We start from the raw sequence: 12845 nt of genomic DNA, 5'->3' as shown, positions 1-12845 counted from the left end.
TATTTATTTTATGTGAGCTATATATCTAGCTAGAAAAAATACGTTTTGAAAAGAAATAACCACAATCTAAAACATTATATTATAAGATTAATATGTCTTGACAACTTTTCGTCTCGGAAAGAAATATATGCGAAATTTTCTCAAAAGTAGAATAAACCATAAATTGTAACGTGGCAATGCTTATATAAATACTATATATATATTTTTTTTTGAGGGGGAGGGGGTACCATAAAAATATGACATGATACGTCATTAATTATTTGTAATGATATTTTTTCAACACGAAAATACTATTTAATTACAATTTTCATTTTTTGCTGTCCCACAAAGCGATCGCCGAAATTTTCAATATATATTTCTATATGTGTGTGTCAACATAAGTATGCTTTTAGGTGTGCTCTAAATCAGATCTTTTTACAGCGGTGCTCTGTAAATATTAGTAATATTACTGCGAGGGCCCCGAATATTAAACAAAACTTCATATTTGAAACTGAAACTAAAGATACAAATCTTTCATAAAGAGTTACAAAAGTCGTGTGTGGCCTGTTTATATTTATATATAGACTTTTATTATGGTTCAATCCTTTCGGAGTAAAAAGGATTAGTTTGAAATAAACACAATTCCAATTATAAATCAGATCGGACATTTATAATGCTGACTAGGACTGGCTCTGGCGAGTGCGGGGCCCTCGCAAGAGTAAAGCCCTAGCCCCCCCTCCCTTTAAAAACGTATACATTATTACACCATCATTAAAAGAGTTTTTTGCTTTCGCTAGCTCCAAATCTACACTGTAGCAGAAACTTTTCTGAAAAATATAGTTTGCTGCATCAGTTTCTTCTTAAATTCTGCAATAATTGTACTTCTTGCATCTCCATTATAAATATTAACCTCTTCACTATGTAAAATAGTATAGTGTCACAGAAGAACCTATCACTATTTTTTAATACTTTTGAGTGTCCAATAAGAATCAGATGATTGTAAAACTCCAATCCCATTAAATATTTCTATCCAACTATGTGGTTCGCCATTTATGATTAATGACATGAATTGATTTTGCGTAAAAAGAGCACTATATGCTTCTTTAGTATTCGCTGGTTAACACTGTGAGATGTGCCATGATATAGTAATATAGAAATTAATGACATTCAGTATAAATGGAAAACGTACAGTAGTGGCAAAAATAATGAATTTTACTTAATCATAATTCTCATTTAAATCAAATCATTTTTAATAAAAATATCTATATTGAAAGCATCTATGCTTTCATCCAAAGCAGTTGAAAATGATTTCAATTTAGCACACTTTTTACTTAAGCTTGTTTTGATGGAATCCGCTATTATTTTGATTCATAGAATAATAATAGGAAAACCACGTGATCTTTTTTTTCTTTCGAGATACATTAAGTTTGTAACATATTGCATATATTTTTTTATAAATGCACTTTCATTCATCAAGTCGATTCAAATATCATAAGAGTATTTAAATTATAATTAACGATTAGCGGTAAAAATATTAAATTTTGATATTGTATTTTTTATTTATAAAGATATAAACACAATAATCCAAACATGAAAAATAAGGTAAAATAAAAGATAAACACAGAAATACAATAACATCATTGTTTCATCATTCGATTCATGAACATCCTCAAGTTGTTAGGTCCTGCGGTGAGACTGTTCCAATTGTTATGATTACTTCCCAACTGAAATTAATATAAAAGTATTTTTTATTGTATAATAAATAGCCATTCGCAACGTCGTGAGATACTTACATAGTTACGGACCCACTTTGATATATGATTGGTGTAATATGAATTTTCAAACCGAGAATCCACCATTATAATTGCGCCCCAATCGTCTTTATGCCGTATGCATCTACCGACAGCTTGGTTTAAAGCTCTAATTTTATACAAATTGAAATTAATATTTATTTATAAAATTATAAATTGCAAGTATACAATGTAACAACCTATATGCTTGAATTTGCAACCAATCCCTTCCTGACATTAAGCCTTTGAGTGTCCTAAAAGCATCGTTGTATTTCATTTTGTTATCGACTAACGAGTCTTTCACGTTTGGATACGGAATGCCGACCTAAATTATTATAAAATATTGCTTAATATTGATATTAGCTATTGTTAATAATACTAATTACCGTGATAACTGCGCGAGCTTGATGATCTCTAAAATCCATTCCTTCCGAGACTTTTCCTCTATAAACGGCAAATAATAATCCGCCTCCGTCGTTATCTACGCATGCATAATATTCCTATCGAGTTGAATTAATATATTAAAATATCAGTTAGAAATTAATAGCATATTATATTTTAAAATCATTCACAGTCATAATTTCACCGTGCTCTCTCATGTTTTTACTTTCAGTAAAAATGCTCTTTTCATTCTCGATCTCGTCCCACATACCCGTGGTTCTCCATCTAAAAAATTATATTATAAATAAATTATAACGTAATACTTGTATTAATATTCCTTCAATATACATACCTATTTGAAAGCGTGTCTAATAATCTGTACGAAGAGAGAAAACACAGCACTCCGTTTGGCACATTTTTGCAAACCCACAGCAGCATCTTTCCCAAAGAGTCTTGCCATTGAACTCGACTAGTGTTGGCGTAAGTGGCTTCCATTTTAATATCGTTAGGACCGAAACCGACGCTTCCGACCCAAACCTGATAATAAAAAATGAGCTTATAACTCGAACGGTGGGTTTACGACTCGAGCGAAAAATTAAATAACCTGGTCTGCCGATATAACGTGATTCGTTTGAACCGTGATCGGAAACTCTGCGCTCAATTCTATAGGAAAACTAGTTATCGGAGTGAGAGTTCCCGAACATAAGATCACACTTCGTGCGTTTTGAGAAATCGAATTGAAGACGATGGCCGGATTCAAACATTTTACGCTGAGACTCATCGTCGAACCAGAGTTTGTTTTCTATAAGCGTAGTTAAAAAATTAGTAGCTATGTCAAAAACGTGAATATAATATTATATATACTTTTTGTGAAGTTTTAGATAGCCACTGAGATGAAGATCTGTATTCAAATTCTTCCTTTTTCACAAGAATCGATATGTAATCGTCTAAATATACACATTTATCTCTAAACACAAAGCCTGAAAAAATTTAACCTTTGTTAAAATCGTATGATTTTTTCATTATTGAAATTGTAAAATGATATTACTAAAAATTATCGCAATCGATTCCAATAATACGCTAGTCGCCGTTGAAACAGTTTTCTTGAAAGCCTTTACTTCTTCGGTCTCTTTGGGTTCGAATCGTTCCTTCACGTCGGTCAGAATGTTTTTAGTTAGGTTAACGAATCCTATTAAAACATGTTTTATATTAAAATAAATTCTTGGAAATATCGGCAATATGCAAAAATGGAAATATACCTGAAAATTCTCTATGGCCAATATTATGGTTGTTCAACGACTGTGTGAAATCTTTTCCTTTCATAGTATATTCCGATTCAAAGTTAGATTTCTTTTGAATGAGAGGTTCGTGATTTTCAAACCTGAAAGATAGTATATTTTCAAAACGATAATAAGAATAGATTTAATTATTGAAACATACCAATCGTGCCAATTTTTGAGATGCACTCTCAACGAACTGAGATCTGAAAAATTGTGGTTGACGAAATGTTCGTCCAGTTTTAGTAAGTCGTCTAAATCACCGATCGCAGCGTCGATGCTTTTCATCTCGAACGTCAAAGATGCCGATTCTCTACAAACGTCTTCAATATTATGAGCTTCGTCTAGAATAATTATGTTGTTCTCGACCTCGATAGAAGTCTGAAATGAAATATACAGCGATCGATTTTCAAGTCATTAAATAAGGCGATTGAACTACTGCCAAAATAGATACTAACACTACTTCTGATGAGCGGGTCTATTATATAGTTGTACGGACAAAAAACTATATCGGCGTTAATCGCAATGTCTCTGGCAGCAAAGTATGCACAAGCGCCGTATTGGTAACCAAGTTTAACAAATTCTTCTATGTCCCACACTAGTTTCGAACCCCTCGATACTAATATTTGTTTTTGGTCGAAATGTTTGCAGCCGGTGCACCTCTGGCCGTTCGAGTCGATCACGGTCTGAAATAAGTAACCGAGTAGTGACTAATAGAGAACGCTGATTTCTAACTTGAGCCGGAGTCGATTTAAACCTTCTTTCTGTCTAAGAGTTCTCTGCACATGTCCGTCTTGTTCTTGTAACTCGGCATTAAGGTTTTGATGCAAGTGTGCTCTCGGCTAGACAGTATAGAGATTTTTAAATTCTTTGCGTACACTGTCTTCTTGAGTTCTTTTATTATTTGTTCCAACTGTTTGTGGGTGCGGGTGCCGAAGTATATCTTTGGAATTCTAAAATATAAAGCAATTAAGATTTTTTGGACGGAATATATGTACATTAGATTTATATACGTACAAGTTGTCTTCTATTTGACAATTGCTGTCATCTTCGGGTTTATCGAAGCGTTTCTGATCGGAGAGGTCGTCATCTATAAATTCTTGAAACTTGCTTTTTGTTTGAGAATCTTCATCGTTGTCGAATGACGTTGACATTTTCTGACGCTTATGGATCTTGACCAAATTTACATCGCCGTCTAGAGATTTAACTGTGAAAAATGTAAATGTAAGAATTAATATAATAAACGTATACATTTTTATTAAAAGATTACAATTTAGTCACGCATTATTTAATGATATGAGTGATAGGCGGACGAGGCTCTACCGGTCGTTCTCTTCCTGTCGTGGTTCGGCAAAAAGTGCCTTACGCTGCCGTCACGTCAATGTTACTTGAGTGCCGCCAAGTTTTAATCATAGCAAAAAAATAAATAGACCTACAGTATTTATATGATATTCTCTAAGAGCTAAAGTAGCTGATTATTAATACATAAAAAGGCTTTTTGGACACATATATAATTAGGAATAATACATAAAAAGGCTTTTTGGACACAATCGTGACGACAAAAAGTTGCCAGAGCACAAACGGCGTCGCATTGCGTCATCATTGTTTCGTCTCGTATGTAAGCCGGAGACGGAAATTACGAGGAAAATGCATTCATGCAAAAAAACATGGCAATCAGCAAATGGATCTGTTTTTTTTATTTATTTTTTGTTTAAGCTTCTCGTTGGTTTTTGCGAATTTTCTCGTCTCTTGGGCTCGACGAACGATCCGAGCGCTAATTAAAAGTTGTAAAATAAATATTGACGATAGAGCGGCTGATAATCGGACGTGCGATCAAATTAAGAGCGACACTAAAAATATGAGTGCAAAAAAATATATTAAATGGTTTAATTGAAAGCATACATTGACATAATTCGAAAGTTTAAACAAATATTGCACCTGTAACATATTTTATATTCTACATCTAGTCTATTTACATACATCCACAACTATTTTGAGAATATATTGTCATATTTTATGCGGTGTATTAATCCTATATTAACCGAGAAGATAAAATACTACGCAATAAATTTGTGCACACCTTAAATTTAAAAATAATGGTTATTATAGTTGTCTTATTTCCATATTGGGCGTTTCAAATTGGCCTACATCAGAGAAAGAGTCGCAGGATGAAAAATTAATTGAACGAAATTTGATAAAAAATAATTTGTGAATATTTAAAATATATTCAATTAGTAATTGGACTTCACTAATATGTATGTTCACGTATTTAAGAAATTAAAAAAAATAAAATATGGATTTTTTTCTTAATTTTTAAAATTAAAAATGGTTTGTACAAAAAATAATTTATAGTTTCTTAATATTAGTTATTTTAAACTATTTGAATTTCGAATAGTAAAGATAAAATATTTGTAAAGTTATGAAGGATCCTAAAATACAACTTGAATAATAAATACAGGTCTATACACATACTTACACAAAAAATCAATTAAAAGTATAATAAAAATAATAAAGAATTGAATGTATCGAACTTTAAATCAGTGCAAAGTTTTATTTTAAGTATACATGTTATATGTATGTATTAAGTATATCTAATACATATAATAAATTATACTTAAAATGAAATATTATTCAATTTAAAAGATATAAAACAATTTATACCACGCATTCAGAACGTCCACAGAAGCAAAATATTAATTTAAATATGAGTTTTTTCTGGAATTTCAGCGATTAAAAACTGCATTTTAAATTATTTTGTATATCAACTATTAATTATTATGGACATAGTAGTTATAAATAACATAAAGATAAGAATATAAATTTTGTTAAACAAAAAAGAGCGCAATTGGGGTGTAGATAATGCAGCGGTACATAGCGGAAAAATATGACTACCTTCGTTTTTGTATTAAATAATATTATATTAAATATTCCAGTATTTCAATATTCGAATTGGAGTCTCTATCCTTTTTTCTAGTTGTAAATTATGTAAAATTATTAATTTATTTATTTTATTGGTCGATCTTATGCTTTTGTACGGCTACTTGTGAGGTTAATAGCTATAATAATATTTTAATGTATTTTTGCCACAACGATTTGATTGTTTAAATATTTAAAGTAATAAATACGCTAAAAAGCTTGTGTAAGATAATAATACATACATATAAATAAAGTTGGATCAAAAAATGATTTCAATTATATTATTATTTGTATTAAAATTGATATAAAAATATTATTTTCTAAAAAAAATATATATCATTAGTAAAAGTGGTTTTATAGCATTTATATTATATTTTTATGGTTTCTTATCAAATAGTGCATATTACAATATTATGCATTACTTCATAAGTTATGTTTATTTATTTTATTAATTTATTAAGGTAATGTCGCTAATTATTTAAACACTTAACAAATACAATCAAAACATATAAAGTAGACCCCCAATAACACGATAAATTGAAGACGTACTATTTGGGTGCCCGTTATTTTATGTGTGAGATGTTTCAAAGGGAGAATGCGCGCCTGATTCGTACATAAAAATGAAATCGAAAAAAAATGTATGAGTATTTTCTAGTTCCCCAACTACATGCACCCAAATAGCACATTCCTAATTTACCGTGTTATTGGGGGTCTACTGTACTGTATAAAACAGTTACTCATCACAAGAAGATTGCTCATACGAATATTACTCACATGGAACATCACTCACACAGTTTAAGGAAAGATACGTTTTTTAAACGCCAGCGACTCACAGGTACGTATTTTGATGATTCTTTTTTTAAAACAATTTTTTTAAAAATAAGTTTACGATTTAATTAAAAAATATTTTTTATTAATTATTAAATATTATTGTACTAGCTTCATTATTCAGTAAACCAAGTACTTTATATGTATTTAAAGAAAGAGACGCGTGAAGAGTGATTCACTAAAAATTCGCTAGCGTTTAAAGGGTTAAGGAAAGATATTTAATTTCAATACACGTTCATTGGGTACAAATTATTAAGACATTCATGACGAATTTTTCAAATTGTAAATACATAAAAAAAAAAAAATAGAATTAAATATTTTGTAGCAATTTGTTCATGTCTAAAAATACTTTTTCCCTTCGATTGAATGTGTATTATTTACATTTATATATTTTTATGGAAATAATAAAATTATTTAAAAATAGTGTATAAATATTAATTAACTTATTATTTCAATCAATTACATTTTTTTGCTTTGTGCCCTGTTAATTTTAAAATACTTGGAAAACATTATTTTTTACTATAAAATAGCAATTTAGTTATTAATATTGAATATCTTCTTAAATCTCAGTATTTATGATTATATTAATTACTAATTATAATAACGATAGATAGGATGGTTATATAGTATTATTTAAATATCTATTTGAGATATTTTGGATTTTATATGTCTATGGATGTTTTTTTATATAGCTATAAATTTGGGAAAAGTATTTATTTAGTTACGTATTTAAACATTGTAAATAAAAGGAAATGCTTGTAAGAAATATAGTGATTGCGTTGAAATACTTTTAATAGTAGTTGGGAATTATGGTGAGAGTTAAAAAAACATTTTTCCTATATTGTAAACAACAATGGTCCTAATTTGGACCCATGTGGTACACCGTGAGATATTATTTTATCTTTTATTTTAACTTTTTCTTTTCTATTTTTCAAATAATTATTAAAGCATTTTAAAATCTTAAATTTCTGTATATTGTTTTGAAAACTTTCTTGAAATTCAAGAAAACTACTCAATGATTTAAATACATATAGACAAATTTATGTATTATATGTAGATATAAGTATCTTATTTCAATGTCATATACATATATTGTTTATATTATGTAATATAATTTTAGACAATAATTCCAGAAATTGAGTTGTTTATATTATATAATACAAGTTGAGAAAATAATTCCAGAAAATCTGTCTGTTGTTCAACGCTGCCGATAAACATATAAGCTATATGTCGTAGAACGTTATTAATTATTATTTTAATAAACACGAAATATATGATAAAACACGAATTATTACTTATATTTTCTGATATAATGCATGTATATCGTTTTTCTCCAGTAATAGTAGATTTTATTTAAGTTTCTGTTTTTACCTATATACCTATGTATATGATTTTCATAACTGAGATTTTTAATATAAAACGCGTTGAGATTGTAAGTTTTGGATAATAATTTATGAAATTTCGGCAGTTACAAAGTTTTTTTTCTTTATTATTTTGTCAGCTATTAAATGTTATCATCATAACTGTTATAAATAACATAAATAATACATTTAAAAATAACTATCTGCGTTGTTGTAATACATAAAAACGATTATGTTTTCAGATTCTACGGTCAGGAATGGCAGAAAAAAATAAGCATTTACAATGTTTAATAATAATTAAGATCTATGTAGTCATAAATAAATCTGTAAACAAACTCTTTTGATCGTATTATAAATATTATGACACGATTAAAATTCATCAGACGCGTACAGTGAGATACATTTCCTTTCGCTCGCTCGCGTGTTGAGTGACGAGAGAGAGAGAGAGAGATAAGGGCGTGCATTACATATGTTACGCACGCCCACTTCTTTTCACTCACTCTCGTCACTTAACACGCGAGCGAGCGAAAGGGAATGTATCTCACCGTACGCGCTTGGTATCCATACGTACAACCAAAATGCGCAGGGCTCGCACAAAACGATATAACATCTTATTATTATAATAATAATGTGTTTATTACTCTTATGATTACAATCGATGTTACGTGTTTGAATTATTTTCTCTGCCTGAAAATTGATCAATTAGCAACTTTTTTTATATTTATAAAAAATAATATAATAGAGAATAGAATAGCAAAAAATATAATAAAATATAAAATTGAATTGAATTGTTGAAAAACAAGTGAATATATTCGGTATTTGAATATTAGAATATTCGGATTGGAGTCTTGATTAAGAGTACGAAATAAATTAACATGACAAAAAACATTTTATATTAATTTTATAAAAAAAAATTGAAAGCCTCTGTATTGATATAAAAAATACACAAAAGCTGAATAATTTATAATGAATAGTAAAATAAATCTGCTAATCGCTAATTTTTTTCTGTAATTTAATATAAATGCAATATAACAATTATTAAAAATACGTAAAATTAACTCACTCTCAGGTGAATATTATCAAATTAACAAATGTGCATAAATTAACTTACTACTCAAAGGATTACGAACCTGAAGGCTTGAATGGGTTAGAAAATGTATATATGATTAAAATCATCTCATTTGATAAATCAATCTGCTGCAGAATATTTTAAGAATTGCAGATGACAAATATTAGATCAAACGGAGTCATCTTGTATAATCCATATATTTTTTTAAATTACATGGATTAACAATATGACGGTAAAACTTATACATACCTGGTGATACGTCTTGCTTTTTTTTGGTTGACGGTCCAACTTTGAACAGCTCATCGTCGTCGTCCGAATCCAAATATATACATTTTTTGACGCTCTTCGGATTAGATTTTTTTTCTGAAAAAAATATTTGACTATAGTAATTTATTGTGGCAAAAAAAAACAATTAACCTTCGCGGCGCCGGCGGCTCGTTTAGAGTCGAAAGCGAAACGAGAGACCGAACAATTCCCAGTAAAAGCGTATTTCTCGCGAAACGGTCCGGGAAAATTCCGAGTTTTTTCACGTAGGTACCGCGACAGACCCGGACCTCCCGCGCGCTTTTAATTTAAAACAATTAGTGCCAGTTTGAAGCCATAAACGCTCACACGCAAACTATGCTCGAATTGCGCTCTTAATTACTGAATAACCTAGTTTTAGTTAGTTAGCGAACGGAGTGGAGCGTTTTGTTCGAAATGTAAGTCGTATCTTACTACAATCGTTGTGACAGCAATATTCATCTATGTCGAAGCTTTTTGTTCATTTTCTGATAAAAAAGAGTGTCTCTCGAAAGGTGTACATTTTTAAATATTTAGTAACGGGAAACAGCAATTTATTATATTTCCAAAGAAAGCTCGTTTACCTCGGTATTCGCAAAACCGAAGTACACGATGAAAAGAATTATCGTTAAAAAATTGCTAAGCAAGTACTAATTACGTATTAGGTGAAAACTTTAAGAAAGTAGATAACGCAAGATTAAGACCTCGCAGAATTAACGCAAAAGTTTTAATTAGACATTTATTTTAATATAATGAATTTCGGTTTAATTTTAATACGTTTCATTCATTTTACGGTAATTGCTATAATATACGAATTAAACGTCTCGAAAGATTAGACTATCGTTCGAATCCGGTAATTGGTAATTTATTTAAAAACTAATATTATTAGCAAATAATAAATTAATAAATCGAAAACCAGGTCGATGGCATTGGCGAGGAACTGGTACATCAAATGTTAGTCAATGTATAGCGAAACATAATGATCTTTAAATATATAAATATAATCAACACTAATTAACTCTTTCCACGCTATGCCTACCGCATGTTTTTTTAACGAAACTAGAGAGAAATCATATAAGTTTTTAAAAATATAAATGTAAAGCATTTCAATAAAATCGTGAAAAATATATATTTTTTTAAATCATTTATTAGTAATTATTAAGTGCAAATTTATTCATGGTTATTTTAATAATCACAGCTAATTCGCCATATTGTTTCAAAATGGCAGCTATATAAAAATATATAAATCTTAATTAAATTAAATATGATTAAGATGGCGTATAATAAATATTAACAAAAGTAGGTGCGTTATAGCATTTATGAGCTTAAAGTTATATTCAAATATCATTCGCTAGCTCTACGAAATAATTTTGAGTGTACTCTAAACATAGTGGTTTTTGTTCGCGTGCACACCGTTGCGCGTACAAACACGTTTGAACATTTTGGTATTCAATCTGAATTTTCAGATCGAATACCAAAATTTACACCTACTAATTTATATTTATTGAATATGTCCTCTCGTGTCTAATATTTTTTAAATGTTCAAAAAGCAATAAAGTAAACAATAATTTGCAAACAAATTTTAACACACACGGAGCCGCGTCAAAGAACTACAATCTGTCCTGTTAAATAATAATGTTTATTGTGAAAGTATTACCTAAAAAATGGGTGCTTTTGAAGGCAATGTTCCGTTCCTTTTATTTCTTATATATATAAAATGAGCTGAAGGAACTTATACTTGAAATACATCAGTATATATATATTGCAAAAAACTGTAGTTTAGTTTCATTATTTGAGGTCGGTTTTTACTTTTTTTATAAATATATTTTTGCTATCCCCCCTCTCCCCCCCTCTGGGAAGGCCTGTTCCTAGTAACTGCAAAGCTTATATAAGACACTGTATAGATGTGTGTCAACCCTGTATGAATCGCTAGTCGGTATTATTATTACTTTTGCACACATACGATTCACTAAAATTAAGTCACATGGAAATAATCGAGAGCCGAAATCAAGTGTGGCGTGGAAAGGGTTAAAAAATGGTTGAACAGTCAATGCGCATAAATAGCATATACAAATTTAATATAAATATAGGCAAAAGAGCACAAAAACAATACACATGTTATTATCCGTAATAAAAGAACAGATATTATCAGTGACTTATCATGATCACGTTCTGGCGAATAATACGCAAGCGCTGATAATTATGCGGCACCCGAAAATGAAGCATATTTGGAATCTAATCTAGATATTTACGTTGACGCGATTCTGGGAATTCGCACTTTGTGTATTTCGCCGGAGATATAATTATATTTATCTGAAAAAATAGCGTAAAAATTCCATCGAAGAAACGATGGTGGTGCTGTTTGGTCCGAAGATGTCGAGTCTGTTTACGACCGGGCACAATGGCGAATCGTCCCTTAGGACGGTGGCAACAGCGTCGACGGCGGTAGGAGGGGTATGGTGGCGAAGCACGGGGTGAGAGGCTTTCGGGGGCGAAGGGCGAAGAGTCAGGTGGTGGCGTCGCCATGGCGACGACGCCAGGAGGTGTCGGCAGTGGCGCCGGCGACCGACCCCTGCGCCCCCGCGCCCCCAATCGATACGGAAACCGAAAACAAGCGGCCGAGCGGGGCGCGCAGGCTGAGGGCGCCGCGCCGTAACTCGCCGGGTAAATAAACTAGATTCGCCCCCTCCTTCATCGCATCGGGAAAATCTTGGAGAAAAGCGACGACTCAAGGCCGCCGAGATAAGAAAGAAAATGGATAAAACATTGCAAGCGAAATGGACAATTATGAAATGATAATCGCTATTGTATTTTTTTGTTCACCTGAAACTCTTGATACTATATAAGGGAAAGTTGCCACCAAGTGATATTATAACTATTTGCAAAACAATGTAGATTATATTCAATATCCGTATAGGTATTCTACCTAGTGAATTTTTGAAGTTGCTAAGGGGCGGTGTCG

At 30.8% G+C, this 12845-nt stretch overlaps 1 protein-coding gene across 2 annotated transcripts in view; it reads right to left on the bottom strand.

Moving 5' to 3' along the window:
* Nucleotides 1–1518: 1518 nt before the first annotated feature.
* Nucleotides 1519–12845, bottom strand: part of LOC148232619 (Fanconi anemia group J protein homolog) — an 80570-nt gene continuing 69243 nt past the window's right edge. Inside the window, exons 5-19 of one of the 2 annotated variants that reach the window (XM_088192591.1) lie at nt 9851–9964; nt 4445–4634; nt 4185–4380; nt 3886–4113; nt 3591–3808; nt 3410–3531; nt 3199–3339; nt 3015–3130; nt 2755–2952; nt 2503–2687; nt 2342–2435; nt 2156–2269; nt 1970–2094; nt 1773–1899; nt 1519–1703 (exon numbers count right to left, since the gene is read on the bottom strand). In XM_088192591.1, coding sequence (XP_088048717.1) covers nt 1617–1703; nt 1773–1899; nt 1970–2094; nt 2156–2269; nt 2342–2435; nt 2503–2687; nt 2755–2952; nt 3015–3130; nt 3199–3339; nt 3410–3531; nt 3591–3808; nt 3886–4113; nt 4185–4380; nt 4445–4634; nt 9851–9964 — 2255 coding nt within the window. In that variant the 3' untranslated portion in view covers nt 1519–1616. Of the gene's footprint in view, nt 1704–1772; nt 1900–1969; nt 2095–2155; nt 2270–2341; nt 2436–2502; nt 2688–2754; nt 2953–3014; nt 3131–3198; nt 3340–3409; nt 3532–3590; nt 3809–3885; nt 4114–4184; nt 4381–4444; nt 4635–4697; nt 6367–9850; nt 9965–12845 lie in introns of those variants that run through there. The other variant, XM_088192592.1, reaches the window with a different exon arrangement.

This window comes from Plectrocnemia conspersa, unplaced genomic scaffold (assembly GCF_051122295.1).
Source record: "Plectrocnemia conspersa isolate PC_06_02 unplaced genomic scaffold, ASM5112229v1 ptg000009l, whole genome shotgun sequence".
Lineage (NCBI taxonomy): Eukaryota > Metazoa > Arthropoda > Insecta > Trichoptera > Polycentropodidae > Plectrocnemia > Plectrocnemia conspersa.
Note: the sequence above shows the minus strand (reverse complement) of the source record. Positions and strands in the feature narration are given on the sequence as shown.